Source organism: Microtus oregoni, unplaced genomic scaffold, assembly GCF_018167655.1.
Source record: "Microtus oregoni isolate MIOR12 unplaced genomic scaffold, Mior012 000000F_ref0000247, whole genome shotgun sequence".
NCBI lineage: Eukaryota > Metazoa > Chordata > Mammalia > Rodentia > Cricetidae > Microtus > Microtus oregoni.
This window is the reverse complement of record NW_024543059.1, coordinates 93,629,797-93,645,241: the sequence shown is the minus strand read 5'-3', so window position 1 is coordinate 93,645,241 and position 15,445 is coordinate 93,629,797. Positions and strand designations below refer to the sequence as shown.

The window sequence follows — 15,445 nt, the reverse complement described above, 5'->3', positions numbered from 1 at the left end:
TGAGTGTGCGTTCGTACCTATGAAACCGTCACGATGCATGCACATCCAAGGCATGTGGAACCACAGGTCAAATAAGGCACAGATACCAAGTAACGGTTCTAATTACAAACGCTAGCTCTCAGGAACTCTTCATCCATTCAGAACTAAACCCATCACTGCATAACTCTGGTAAGAAGCCCCTGGAGATGGAGGAGCTCCTCAAATGTGTCAGGAAAGGCTTTATTAACACCATCATTAACATTTAAAAAGCAACCGGAGCATTTCTCCTTCTTTTGGCAATTTGGTGCAAATGTTAAAAGTGCAAGATAATGCAATTTCAAACTTTTCTTCAAATTAAAAAATGAAACTAAAGCCAAACGTGATGGGTGAACAAAATAAATCAAAACTTAAATTTCAGGAACTCCGGCTCTTCAAACCAGCAAAGCCCCCGACTCGTGCACTTTGGTGAGGCTTAGAGTGCTTGCCCCGGCTTCTTGCACGCCAGCAAACAGCAACCTCATCGTGTTGAGGACTGAGAAGCAAAGGATCCCCTTCACTGCAAACAAAGGGGGTCACTGTAACACTATGATCCTTCAGAATTGACACACCGTGATAGTCAAAATGAAATTGATGGTCTCCCTGCTTCTTGCTCAAGACATACAAGATCTGAGCAGCAGCAAGTACCCGCTCCGCTGCAAACAAAGGGGTCAAGGTTTGCCGTCAATTCACTTCCAGGCAGAAAAACATTTTCCTCAAAAGAAACAATTTATTTAGAATAAAACAAAAGCAGCTCAACTGTGAGCCCATGTTTGAGTGACAGCTACTTTTAAGCTGTGTGAGCCATAAAAAGGGTTTTTCTTTACTTTTCCAGAAATCTTGTGTACACAGCACAAAGCAAAGAGGTCATTTTTCCACTTAAAACACCGGCATTGGCATCACAATAGCAGATACACAATGTTAAGCTGCCATTTTAGTAAAATGCACAAAATACTAAACAGATTAGCTTTCTTCCATCAGAGGCCCATGTAAACTCCACATAAGCCACAACTTTTCTTCAAAAAGGTCCATTAGAGCTTTGAATTCCGTATCTTCATCCGCTGTTCACCAGTTTTGCTTGCGGGAGGGGGAAAAAAAGGTTATTCAGTACAAACGTTTACAGTATTAAAAATATATATATTTCCCCTATGCCATTATAGATGAACATAGTATTAACAAGACCTTCCTGGATAGTCCACTTTAACTTCAAAAAGCACCAATAATATCCACTGGCACAAACCTTGAAATGAATTTACTATATGAATACACAAATAACAAGTAGAACAATAGAATTTGATTTGTACTCTTTTAAGACTGTCATCAAGGATTTTAGAACTGGAAATATCCTTTATCCTCAAATAACTGAATAAGCACATGGCCACATGTTCAGGAAAAAGCAAATTTATGACCAACTCATAATTAACCAACATCTGCTCTAAATGTAACTTTAAAAGTGTAACAATAGACAGATGGAGTTTAGACAAACCTTCTACCCCTCTATGTCTATTTTGTAACTTATATGGAGATAGACTACCCCATAACTGCAGAAAGGGGTCGGAGCTACAGAGCCATTGACAAACCACCTTTATCTCTGTCACCAAGGGCAGTAGTGTTAAGAATGCACACACACAGTTTACTAGAACACTTCAGGACTCATACTTTTCAATTATGTTCAAATTATACACAGAAGAACTCCGCATCAACACCTGAAGTCATTCCCCACCATAAGAATATCACTCTAGCAGGGCTTACTCTGGCTTTTCTTCTCATACCTTACTCCTATTTCAAAAATCAGACTTTGTGGCAAACACAGGGGGAAAAAAAAATGCAGAAATTGCCTCCATTTTTCCCCACACAAGTCATTAAGGCCCTCTTTCTTAAAAGATCTCATAATTCTGTTACTAACAGAAGTTTTGGTAAATGGTTCTTCTATGGATACAAACTACAGTTCAAGTTGTACTGCAAAATGAGCAATTTTACTAAGAAAAAAGCTACCTTAATTTAAAAAAAAAAGAAAAAGTAGTCAGTGAATATAGTTTTAAATAAATCTGGAAATCTGACTCTGAAAAAACAACTCTTACTGCTTTGCATCAAATGATCTAGGTGAGTCAGCCACAAAGAGTGACTCTAACCTTCAAAATAATAACAAAAGCTTATGTAAGCCAGAGGATGTACATTTTAAGAGGTTAATTCTAAAAAGAAACTCATCTTCAGTTTGGTAGTGTACAAAGTACACATTAGAAATTTAGGTTTCTGTATGAAAAATTCTTTACAGGAGGAATCCCTATTACAACCAGCAAAACAATACCCCACAATTAAGTAGAACCATTTGCTAGAAGCTGAGTGATTGCTTAAGTTTCCATACACTTTGAAGCTGTGATCATTAAGTCTTATCTTATTTTTACCAGTATATTTAATACATAAATAGCATACTTAAGAAATTTTCTTTCTATTCATTTTAGTACTTTCTGGAAAGAAAAAAAAAGTTAAAGTACTAAAGTTATTAAAAAGAAAAAAAAAGGGCTGTTAAAAGAAGTATTCAGAGAGGCCAGAAGAGGGTATTAGATCCCTTGGGACTAGGTGCTGGGAACCAAACCTGGGTCCTCTGCAAGAGCAGCCAGCATGTGGTATAGACATACATGCAGGCAAAACAGACATATGCATAAAATATTTTAAAAATTTTAAAAGAATATCCAATATGGGATTCTGACCCAGCTAATGAGATCTAGAAACAGTTTTAGACTGCTTTCAATCAAATTCTGAAGGTTTAAGTGGCCAATTGACAGGTATTATGAACCTGCACAGGAGTGGGCAACACAAATAAGATGATGGCACTTTGTAGGTAAGCACCCAACTAATTTACATAATACATATATTTGGAAATGGCAGCAAGCCACTGTTTCAAAAACACTGAAGCACTACTTGATTAGATCTAATAAAATGTAGCAGTGTCAGATAAGGGTTCAAACATGGAGCAAAAATCATATTCTTCAATATGCTATTAACCAACAATGTTCCTAAAAAAGGAAAATCATCACAACACATTTCATTAATAGTAAAATTAGATGTCACAGACTTCACTCTCTAACAGCAAAATCATTTGCCCAACTATCTAACAACAACAACAAAATACTAAAAGGTGAATGGCTAGTGAAATTACTTAAACTGAAAAAAATCTATCTACCTAACTAAAAACTATACTTAAACTCCATGTGCACAGACTACACTTTCATCAGCTTCTGAGTAGACGTCTGTATCACACCACTATTGGTTTTGGAAACAAAAGACAATAAAAGTCTTAGTTGTAGATTTCAGGTATTTTTCCTACAGACACACCAAGGTCCTTTGTGCTCATAAGCCTAGTACATTCTTTTTCTCAAAAGTCTCCAAATTAAAATAAAAATTATAAATACATAGTGAAAAATGAAAGTATGATGTAGTAGGTAATGGGGCTATCAGATTGACATGAATTACACACCCATCACAATGAAAAATAAAAATTATATAACATTTCTCTGGGTTATTATTGATGCCATTTCAAATCTACCAGCTTTGATAACAAAAATAAAACATTTGGGCTCTGCAAGGCTTTGAGTAGGTCACTTTCACAAAATAGAAAAAAAAAAGACCATGATTCAAAAACACAAGTTCCTAATCATAACTAAATACCGGACCCTACCTGAAGTCCTCAGTACTTAAACTGAGAAAGAAAATCTTATTTAATAATGGTCTTAGATATCACAAGTAGCGGCAAGAGGAGCACATAAAACAAACAAAAAATACTATTGTAAATTAACCGAAGCCCTTATTAAGAACCAGATGTCATATTATCCTCAGCTTTTTATTTTGGGTGAGAGGTTTTGTGGGGGAAAGGGAGTTTTGTGAAAGTAAGTTATATTATTTTAATTACAGGCACTGGGAAAATAAAAAAAAATTTTTTCTAACACTGACACTTCAAACCTCTACAGTTAGACAGCAGTCAAAATATTAAACATTAAATTTCAAAGATATTCAAAACACTGTCAATAATGCAATGCCGCTACTCCTGTTTAAATATGAATATAAAAATTTAAGGAATTTTCTTCAAATATATCAAGGGCATTTTACAATAACCTTTTTTTAAAAAGTATAATTTAGATGTCTGATTAATGTCCACAAAGGGAAATAAAAAGGATTACATATAAGCCTGCAGACAAATCTATTACTGAAATTTCTTAAATGGATAAAAAAAAAACACCTTCATTTTTGATTTAAGTATACACAATTAGATTTGCTACACCTCTCAAAGGCAACAAAAAACACCACTGTGCACCTAACTTACCAAAAAAATTCTCATTTTAAAAGCACTTACTCATTTCTTGCAGACCATCTTAAGATGTAAATGGTTTGTAACACAAGTCTCAACTTTTACCAGTTACTGTTACAAACACAGGATACAAAACTCAAAAACTAATGATATAAATGTTAAAGCAAACTTTCTGGGAATAAACTATTTAAAGAAAAATACTCCAATACCTGATTAAAATAAATGAACTTTGCAATACCTGATCAAGGCTTCTAGTATAGGAATTATCTACATACCAACCAAACTATTTTTTCAGTACAGAAGGCTCTTTTCTCCAAATTATGATTCTAAAAATTGTGGGTTTTATCATTTTGAGGATTTTTTTTTAAACTCAAGACTGAGGAAGAAAAAAAAATCTGAAAACAAAAATAATTCCTAATTAAAGCAAATCCATCTTCTTTCTACCTTCAGGGCCCTTTCACTCAAAATAATAGCTAAACTGCCCCAATATCTATTTTAAAGAGGTTTACAAAAATATAGATATAAAAAAACCAACTAAACTAACTGAAAGAAATTTATCTGATTCTGTATCCCATTACATATCACAAAACAAGGAACCATGTCAAAGTAGTAAATACAAGTTACACATGGACTTTAGGACGCACCACGGACAATGATCATGACCAGGTAATCTTCTTCAGATTTGGCCAGTGCCTTGGCAGGGGAATCCAGGAACTGCTGAGAGAACTCACAAGGTGGGAAGGCATGAAGAACCCCCGTGTTTTCTTTGTCTTTGTTGCCTCCCACAGGGAGGCTGATCACCCCAGCTGCCTGCTTTTGCTTTAAATAGGACACAAGGTTCCTAAGTGGCCTCTGAGTAGAGGTGGCAGTGTCTGACGTGGCTGAGGAAGAGGAGGACCGGCTGTCAGAACTTCCAGGTACAGCCAGAAGTATGGCATAACCATTCGGCCCTGCCACTTTGATGCGACGAGTTACTTCATCCAACTTGGGCTGGTCCAAACGGAGACGCTGAGTGATCTTGAGCTGGGCTACTTTGCCTCCAGTTGAACCCTCCACAAGCAGACTGCTAGCAACTTGGAGGTCACCCTGCAATAGATGCATGTTGGAAGGGAAGTTGCTGTTCTTCAGTAGAAGCATGCCTTGCCAAGCCAAACAGAGTTTGGGAGAGGATGCTGCCACAGGAGCTGTCCCTCCATCCTGTTTCTGGGAAGGAGGTTTCTGCTTTGATGAAGAAGTGCTGGTACTGGGTGCATTGCCATCAGACCGTTCTTCTTTTTTCAGAGGGTTTTTTCCCTCTGTGGGAGCAGCTGTCCGGTGCTTTCTATCCCTTTCAGCTGATGCAGAGTTTTTACGGTCTCGCTTCTCACTCTGGCTCTTCTCCAAACTGCCCCGTCTATCTCTGATTGGAGAAGGCCTTTCCAAAAGAAGAAGACGGGATGATCGATCATTGTCACTGTTGTAGCGATCTCTGTTACTGCTCAGTTCTGGACTTCGGTCAGGAGAAGGAGTGCAGTGACGTTTTCGAGGCCGGTCACTCTCAGGCGATCTATCCAGATGCCGTCCTCCACTTTCCTCAGGCAGCCTTCGCTTCCTCGGCTGGTCCCTGCTACTGGGCAAATCCCGATCACCTCTGTCCCGGTCCAATGACCAGCCATCCCTCCTTCGATCCAAGCTATCCAGGGGCTCATAAGCAGTCACAGCACTAGCTGCAGCACGAGCACTGCGTTCTCGAACTGGTGGTGGGGGTGGCACCCAATCAGAATCAGTATAAAGGTCCCTATCACGATCTCTGTATAGTAAGGGTGGTGTCCTATCCCGAGCACTCCTCAAAGGGTCAGGTGCTCGATGTCCAAAAGTATCTGTGACTAGTTCATAATGAGTCAAGGGCAGAGGCTGAAGATACTGCTGCTGGTAACGGTGCTCTGTGTCTGCAAAGTCTACTCTAAGGCGACGATCTGGGCCACCAAGTGGGAATCCACGCATATGGGTCCAGGCAGCATGAGCTGCATCCAAGCTTTCATACTGTATATAGGCCCAACTATCACCTTTTCGGTAGTCTATGGTTCGTATGGTGCCAAATCGATCAAATTCTCGTGCCAGGGCAGCAAGAGGCACCCAAGGTCCCAGGCCACCCACCCAAAGTCGGGTAGTGGGTGTAGCTTTACCATAACCAATCTTGATTGGATTCCGAATTATAATTTTGCCAGACATTGCTAGTTTAGCCCTGTGAGACATGTCTAGATTCTCAAATTTAAGAAAACCATAGGTACTGGTCTGGCCCCGAGAAGGCCTCTTAATGTCCACTTCTGTGATGACTCCGAAACGATCAAAAGCCCTTCTTAGATCATTTTCTGTCACAGTGATGTCTAAGTTGCCCAGGAAAAGCGTCCGGTTGGCACGCTGATCGTCCTCGGGTGAGATCTCATCCACTTCTCGGAAAGGAGCGGCCCCCGCTCCAGCTCCCACCCTGGGCTCCAGACTGTACGCTGGGCGCACTCGGTCATAGAATGGGTAGTCTCGTTCTCTTTCCAGCTCTCGGGGCAATGGGGGTGGGGGTGGAGGGGGCAGGCGGCCAAGAGCCAACTGCTGCAACCGGTAGTCTCTGTATCCCAGCGCGGCCCCGCCAGGGGAAAGTGACCTCTGACCGCCGCCTCCTCCAGGGGCGTGCCGGTGGCTCCCCACGGAGCTTCCCACCACGCTGGACGACGGCGGGTAGGGATCTTTGTCTAACGGGGAGCGGCTGCGGCGCCGGCTCACGTACACGGCTTCTATCTTCAGAGGCCGGTCGTAGAGCACCAGGCGGCCGCGGGCATGCTTGGCCGCCCTCGCGTCCTCGGGCCTCCGGAAGTTCACAAAGGCCACCCGCTCATCCCCGCTGCCAGAACCCGAGAGGTGGCTGATCTTGACACTTACATCACCGAAGCGCTTGAACTCGTGGAACAGCCCGTCCTCCACCGCCTCGTCGCTCAGCTGCGACCCCAGCTCGCTGATCTTCAGCGTCTTGTACTCCACGCCGTCCCCGCCGCCGGGCGCGGAGGAGGCGGCCCCGGAGGAACGTGACTCCCCGCCTCCACCCCGGGAGCTGCTGCGCGACTCGCCCCCGCCGGAGGAATTTTTGGTGCTGGGGGAGCTGTAACTGTGCAAGCGGCTGCTGGAGCTGCCCCCGCCGGTGTCATACTCGCGGCTGCCGCCTCGGCTGCTGGACTTGTCCAGGTGGAGGCTCCGCCGCGACCCGCCGCCGTCCGCCTTCCCGCTGCTGCTCCCATTGCTGCCGCCAGAGCCCCCTAACTTCTTGCTCCGTTCTCCGCGAGAACTGGAGTCCTCGCCGCCGCGGGAGCGCTTGGGCTTGACCGGCGAGCGCTCCTTCCCTTTCATGGTGGAGGGTCGCCGGAGGTCGTCTCTGCGGAGCTGACTAACCCGCCACCCCGCGCTCGTTTCACACAGCGGGCTCGCACGCCGCCATCTTGGACTCCGCCGCGGCAAAGGCTCCCGCCCCGCAGACCTCATTGGTCCATTAACTCACTCGTCAGCCTTCTCATTGGAAAAACTATTTGTCCGTCTTTACATCTCCCCGCGCTCCGGGAAGGCGCCCGCCTCGACGCTGTTATTGGGTTCCCAACGCCCGAGTCGGAGTACCTCATTGGTTATATTCGTTGTCTATCTTAACGGTTCCTCGCGCCAGGCCGTGGCTCCACCCCTCGCACTTCATGGTCACCTGACCCAAAGCCTGGAGGCGTTGATTGGACCGAAAGTCTGCCCTGTAACGGTACTTCTAGCACGGCGAACGCAGCGAGCCCACCTTCTCTTCCCTCTCATTGGCTTGTGACCACGTCCTTTAAGCCACTACTCGGAAAGTCTGGACATCAGTCCTGGCGTTTTGGGGGGCTTTTTTTTGTTGGTTTTTTTTTTCCCCTGAGAACTTGGCTCTCCCCGAGCTTGCGAGAGACAAAAGAGCTCCCTCGCTCCTTCTCTCGCTCTCTTGTGACCCCAGTCTTCCAACTTCTCCGGCGGCTGGAGGAAGTTTAAATCTGATTGGCTGTTGGCGAGGGCCCCGATAGGGTAGAAGCGCTGTCCATCACTTACTTACTTAAAGGAGCCGGCCCGTGAACTGCGGCGTCTGAAGGTGAAAGCCCAGAACACGCGCTTGCTGTGCGACGTCACTGGGCTGTCGCGAGATGGTGACAGGGCGTCAGGCCCGCCTCCCCGCGCTTTCGGCGTTCTCTTGAACTCTGCTTAGGGTCCCACGGCGTACTCGGCTGTGCTTCTATCGGTCCTTCGAGTCTGGAACTTGCGGGCTCCGCTCGGTCCTGTCCGAGCGGGCCAATGGGCTCGGCGGCCCCTCCGGTTGCTGGCCCTCGATCCCCTTAGGCGGCGGTCCCGGGAAGTCCAGCCGACACCATCTTAGTCAGCAGCCTGAAAAAGCCCCACCCCCGTGCGCGAGCAAGCGCCTGCCCGGGTCTGTGCAGCTGGCTGGGGCGGTGAGTTCAGGGTTCACTGAGCCTCGGGTCACGCTGACGCCCTGGGCGGTACCGAGTCACTGCCCGCCCGCGGACGTAGGAAACGGCTCGGCGGAGACCTGGCCGCTCTCTGTGGCCGCCCGAGGGCTCGCGGTGACCTGTGCTCACAGCAGCCAGGCCTACCGGAGACCTGCAGGGCGGGCCACTGCAGACCTTCCCTGGCGTCTCTTTGAGGTTGTGAATCCTTATATGGTTTGCAATTACAAAAGAGACCTGGAACGTAAAGTAGCTGTGCTTAGCTTTAATATGTAATGCTTCTTGGGGGGGGGGGGGGGAGCAGCCATAATAAGCTAAATATGGACAGGTCACCCAGAGGAAGTTCTTTGCCAGGGTAGAATTTGGCCATTGATAAATTTAATAAGAGGCTGGGTTCTCAGTAGTTTACCCTGAGGCCGTGCCTGGCTGCTGGAGGAACCACAAGCTGAGATTACCCAACCCCGCCGCCCCCCAGAACAGACCATTTAAAGGAAATGCCTGGCGTTCCAACCGTTGTCTATAGGATCACCTGTCAGCGCACATTCACCAGGACACCCTAGACAGATGTCAGCCAATCAGAGGTCCTGAACCTCAGAAACCCCTCACCCCCACCGTAACTACTATAAAAACACAGTTCTAATTGAGCTCGAGGCTCCCTGGATATTCCAATACGTTGGACGTGCAGAGAGACCAAGTTTGCAAACTTGATTAAAATAAAGGCTCTTTGCTTTTACATATGGGACTCCGTCTCCTTTGTTGGCTTTTGTGGGGACCCGGCAGATTTGGGCATAACATTTGGGGGCCGTCTGGGGGGGACTACCACCCGTAGAGCCTTGTTTTAACAATTGTTTTGATTTTTGAGACAGTGTTTCCCTGTGTAGCCCTACCTGTCCTGCCTCGCAGATTTGGGCATAACACTTCTCACCGTCCGGAAGCATTACATTTTCTCTAATTTCTTATACCTCAACACTCGGATTAATTCGTATTAGAATCCAGTAACATGGCCACCCTGCTGCTTTCACCTCCTTTGAGCCTTTTAATCCACTTCTAAATTCAACTCCCTGACCCCATTTACCCCATTTATCACGTTGGTTTAGAGGATAGTCTGTTCCACTGGAAGTAGGCTTCCTGCAGTCTCCCCAAGAATGTACCTGGGAGAGATTGGGAAGATTTTGGTATTCACATCTTAGAAGACTCTGGAAGTAGAGGATGTGTTTTAAAAGTTTCAAGGTAACAATAATGCCCCCCCCCACACACACCAAATACAAACTGAAATCTAAGCTTTTAAACCTCTTGAAAATTAGATACAGCAAATTGGTTAGCCCTATTTCAACCATTTCGGTTTTTTGTTGTTGTTGGTTTTTTTTTTGGCATACCATCATGAAATTGGCGAATATTCGGACCAAAATCTCTCGATCACATCCGAAGGGATTTGAAAGAAGCCCAATATGTAAACTGTAAATCCCCAAATGTCATAATGCATAGACATACTTGTATTAAAAATAGCTGTTGTGGGGCATTGTGGAATAGCTGTAATCCCAGTTCATTAGCCTGAGCAATTAAGTAAGATTCTGCCTCAAAACCACTCACACACCAAAGAAGTCTAGAGACACAGCCCGGGACACTTGCGCACCATGTGTAAAGCTCCAGCTTCAAATGCCGCTACTGAAAAAAAAATGCTTTTAAAAGTCTTATTTTTGCCGTGCGTGGTGGTGTATGGCTTTAATCCGAACATTCTGGAGGTAGAGGCTGGTGATCTCTATAAATTTGAGGCCAACCTTATCTACAAAGCGAATTCCAGAACAGCTAGAGCTGTTACATAGAGAAACACTGTCTCGAAAAACAACAAAAATCCCAACATTTGAAAGGCAGGAGCAGGCAAATCTCTGTGAGTTCAAGGCCAGTCTGGTCTACGTAATGAGTTCCAGGCCAACTAGGACTACACAATGAGACCCTGTGTTAAATGTTAAACGAGTATATGCGTGTGCGTGTGTGTGTGTGTGTGCTAGTGTTCAGTGCCCAGAGAAGGCAAAAGAGGGTAACAGATCCCCGGATGCTGGAGTTACAGGATTGTGAGTCACCATCCTGGACCCTGGGGAACAAATTGCAGTCCTCTGTAAGAGCTGCAAGTACTTTAACCCCTGAGCCATCTCTCCAGTCCTGCAAAAACAATTTTTAAAGCCGGCCGGTGGTGGCACACGCCTTTAATCCCAGCACTCAGGAGGCAGAGGCAGGCGGATCTCTGTGAGTTCGAGGCCAGCCTGGTCTACAAGAGCTAGTTCCAGGACAGGAACCAAAAAGCTACGGAGAAACCCTGTCTCGAAAATTAAAAAAAAAAAAATTTAAAAGGCTGCTAATATAAAATACCATCAGTCAGAGAAAAAAATGTGTATAATAAGCTACCAATTGTGGCTTTTAAAATTGCAATGTGTAGCCGGGCGGTGGTGGCCCACGCCTTTAATCCCATCACTTGGGAGGCAGAGGCAGGCGGATCTTTGTGAGTTCGAGACCAGCCTGGTCTACAGAGCTAGTTCCAGGACAGGCTCCAAAACCACAGAGAAACCCTGTCTCGAAAAACCAAAAAAAAAAATAAAAATAAAAAATAAAAATAAAAAAAATAAAATTGCAATGTGTTGTATACCTATGCTTATATTTTTAATTGAAATTGTTACAGAGATTGCTCTCAGGGGCAGGGCTGAGGGTCTGGAATTATCAAGAGATTCTTTGATATTATAAATGAAATTTTTCTTTGTATAATTTTGTTTTAAAAATATACAGTAGTAGAATATGCTTTGTAGGCCATCCCTTGTTCTGAGTACACAGTCTTAACAACTCTAAAACATGTCAATGGTTTTTCTTTAAGTCTACAATCCTATTCCCATTCTTTCCTGCTCCATTATTTTGTTCCAGGAATACTTGATATATTTTCTGCCTCAGATGTAGAATCCACTATTCCTACAACAATTTCTGGTTCTCTTTAGTAGGAAGTTATATTACGCCTTTAATCCCAGCACTCGGGAGGCAGAGGTAGGCGGATCTCTGTGAGTTCGAGACCAGCCTGGTCTATAGAGCTAGTTCCAGGACAGGCTCCAAAGCCACAGAGAAACCCTATCTCGAAAAACCAAAAAAAAAAAAAAAAAAAAAAAAGATAAAAAAATTGGATACTAGGAAATAAAGTATTCATATACATAATCTATAAGAAATGAAGTAAAAGCTTTTCATAAGTCTGTTAATCTATCTCAAGATTATATGAATACTACAAAAAGGGAATTGAAGTTAGGCCTTAACCTGATTACTTAGTATAATGGCCAAACCAGAAAAACAGGAAAGTGACTTTTTTTAGCCTAAGTTGATTAACATAAATGATTCTTCAATCCAAAGGAAAGATAAGGACCAATCAGTGTAGGGGTTTGAGGGAGCACTAGAACTGAGAAAAAGAACTGAAGGGGATGACAAGGGGCAGGAGTGTGGCAGTCCCTAAGGCATGCCAGGCTTACTGGGTTGTTTTTGGTAGAACTTTCCCCACATCTGACAGTGATAAGAAGGCTCCCTAAGGGAGCCAGTAGCCTGTCTGGAGCCAAGTGGACTGGTAACTTTAAAACTAACAGTAAAGGCCATCACCAGCAAGAGTCAAGATGTAGCCTGTTACATATGTTTGCCCATGACAGAACAGAAGCACACACATGCTCCTTAAAAATATAATCTTTTTATTCTGCTTGTATTTGACTTTAGACTAACGTTCACTGAAATAGAAAGCAATCGTTTCAAAGCCATGCTGTGATTAAGTGATTTATATCGTTCTCATTTCCTTTGTGTTCTTTGAAGCATGAAGCTATGTAAGTGAGGTTTTAGTACCCTGCATTTACACACGTGCTTTGCAGAGGGCTGAGAAAGGGTAAAGGTAGCCCATGGTTTAAAGGGCAAGGACTCGGAGCTCTTCTTTGGGTGTTCACAGTGAAGTTGTTGAGCGGCAATCTAAGCTTTCGTCTTGTCTCCAAGTGATCAGTGGCCAGATCTGTGAGGGCAACTGCCCCGATGAGGAGCTTCTTTCAATGTTTATGACTAGAGTTAACCTCACAACAAATTCCCCTAGCACTGTAGCAGTATGTCTGTCCATCTCTTCTTTCAGTGCTCTGCCAAAACCCAAGAAATAGTGTTGAGGAAAAGCTGCCAAAGTCCATTATGCCTCAGTGTTGACCATTGGAACTATACTATTCAATGCCGTAAGAAAAAGTTCCCACTAGGTTTCTCTATAAAGTGTTTTTCCCCACCTCCTTTAAAATCAGTTTTAAACATAAAAGGAAAAAACAAAAGTTTATACACAATTTTAAAAATGCCAGTATAATTCCAATGTTCTTTCTATCTCTGTTCTTCCTAGGTTTTATTGTTTGTGTATCCTCAATGCATGCGCAATTATGATTGCAATATGAACTTATCTTAGAAGTTGAGAGCTTGTTAATTTCCTGGTATGTGCAAACAGAACTCAAGCTGAGGACTGAACATTTTTTCTTTCCTTATTAGATGAAAATTTTCTGTCTCATCTGCTAAAGTAAAATGAGTGGTCTCTTGACAGTGAAGTTTGTTTTATTTGACACATGGAGGATACATATTTTACCTACGAGCAGTCAATCATGTTGAGACCGAGTTTGCATTACATAATGATGAACTTACTTGTGGTTTGCGGGGAGTTTTAAAGACAGATTTCTATATGGGAGACTGAGGCAGAATGATTACTACAAGTTTGAGGCCAGCCTAGGTTTTTGAATTCAAAGTCAGACTGGGCTACAAAGAAAGATCTTGTCTCAAAATATATATGTAATTCAAAGCATAAAGTTCACCCATTTAAAGTATGCAATTTAGTGAGTCTTAGCATGCTTACAGAGCTTTGCATGAGTATCCTTTTACTATTGTTATTTAAAAAACCCACTATGCTGTAACTTCTCCATGACTAGGCCCTATTATAATTATATCCTTATTTATATACCTTATTTATGAGGTAGTGAAGAAGAGCATAAATCAGCTAGTTTGGATTAATGTCAACTGTCTGTGGGCCTTGGAAGGGAGTTAATATAGGTTCCCAAGAACATTCACATATGCACACAAAATTATTTTAAATGTTAGCAATCATTCAGAGATCTGCCTGCCCCTTCCTTCCAAGGGCTGGAATTAAAGGCGTGTGCCACCACCGCTGGCCAGGTATATTTTTTAAGAATGGTATTTTAAACTCTATTAGAGTTGCTGGTGCCTGGATAACATGGTGGGGTTCTCATTTCAAAATGAAATTCTAACAGCCGTGAAAGAATATTTTGTGTTGATTATAGGCATTTTGGAAATGTAAACCAGCTTTCCCCATAGTGGAAGATAACAGAGTAAGAGGGGATAGAAAGAAAGGAATCAGTGTGGCTCTGAGATGGCTTAGAGGTTAAGAGCACTGGATGCTCTTCCAGAGGACCCTGGTTCAATTCCTGGCACCTACATGGCAGCTCACAACTGTAACTCCAGTTCCAGGGGCTCTGACATCCCACACAGAGATACATGCAAGAACAAAACCAATGTAAGTAAAAAATAAAAATGGATTCTTTTTTTAAAAGAACTGTAAATTCAATGCCTGGTAAATGGAGATTCCAGAATATTCAATTACTGGACAAAATGCTAAAGTCACACACAGTGAAGACACAAGCACTGCTTTCTGGTGGGTGCTAGGGAACATCCTCTTGCTGTTCCCTGCGTCTTCCCAGGAATCCATCCTGACAGCATAACTTACATAGTCTTGTTATCTATCACTCATAGCTCAAATTCCACCCACCTGTAAAAGTCGGTATGGTTATAAAGTTGATAAAATATAGTCGTGTTTCTTACCAGCTGTATTTCAGTTAGACAGATTGTTTCCCGGTATCAAAAGCTGTAAGCCAGATTTTTTCCTGATATCAAAAATCTGACAAACTAAACATGTGAGCTACAGTTAGCCAGAGCGCAGACTTACCTTTCACCTGCAGATTACCTAGTAGGAAAGAAATGCAGATTCCTGCAAGTGCCTGTGCTCACATGCACTGCATGAGTGCCAATAATATTTCTATGACATGTTAAAACTGAGCTACTTCAGCCAACTAGTTATTAATATGTCCTATGAATCCACTCCAGTGAAAATACAGGGGAAAAAAAAGAATTTGCTTGGATAGGGCCAAAGCCCAGGTCTCTTTAAGATCAGTGGGAATTTAACCCTTTGTTGTTTATTCTAGCTTCTTACTCTAGGCTGGTCCCTAATTTGTGATCACCCTACTACCATTTCTCTAGTACTGAGATTGTAGGCATGTACCACCACACCTGGTTCTAAAATACACAAATTTAAACCAGGTCAATGTAAATGTTTAGTGAAAGAAAACTTCAACACAAACCAGGTAGCCAGAAGACTTAGGTATATTTGTTCGAACAGTTCTGTCTATGCAGAATGCACCGAGTAGAATTCTGAGTAAATAAGTCATGTTTTTGTTTGTTTGGTTGGTTTTCCCCCCGAGACAGGATTTCTCTGTGGTTTTGGAGCCTGTCCTGGCACTAGCTCTTGTAGACCAGGCTGGTCTCGAACTCACAGAGATCCGCCTGCCTCTGCCTCCCGAGTGCTGGGATTAAAGGC

At 43.5% G+C, this 15,445-nt stretch overlaps 1 protein-coding gene across 1 annotated transcript; it reads right to left on the bottom strand.

Moving 5' to 3' along the window:
* Positions 1 to 725: 725 nt before the first annotated feature.
* Positions 726 to 8,509, bottom strand: LOC121446118 (RNA-binding protein 15). Its single transcript, XM_041648520.1, has 2 exons — positions 4,966 to 8,509; positions 726 to 1,092 (listed from the first exon to the last, which is right to left on the bottom strand). The coding sequence occupies exons 1-2, from the start codon at positions 7,826 to 7,828 to the stop codon at positions 1,070 to 1,072; spliced, it is 2,886 nt and encodes a 961-aa protein (XP_041504454.1). The 5' UTR covers positions 7,829 to 8,509; the 3' UTR covers positions 726 to 1,069.
* Between the last annotated feature and the right edge of the window lie 6,936 nt (positions 8,510 to 15,445).

Coding starts and splice junctions, on each gene's coding strand:
- LOC121446118 (XM_041648520.1), bottom strand. CDS start 7,828: ATGAGGTCTGCGGGGCGGGAGCCTTTGCCGCGGCGGAGTCCAAGATGG. Junction 1,093..4,965: donor GGTCATGATCATTGTCCGTG/GTGCGTCCTAAA, acceptor CCCTCCCGCAAG/CAAAACTGGTGAACAGCGGA.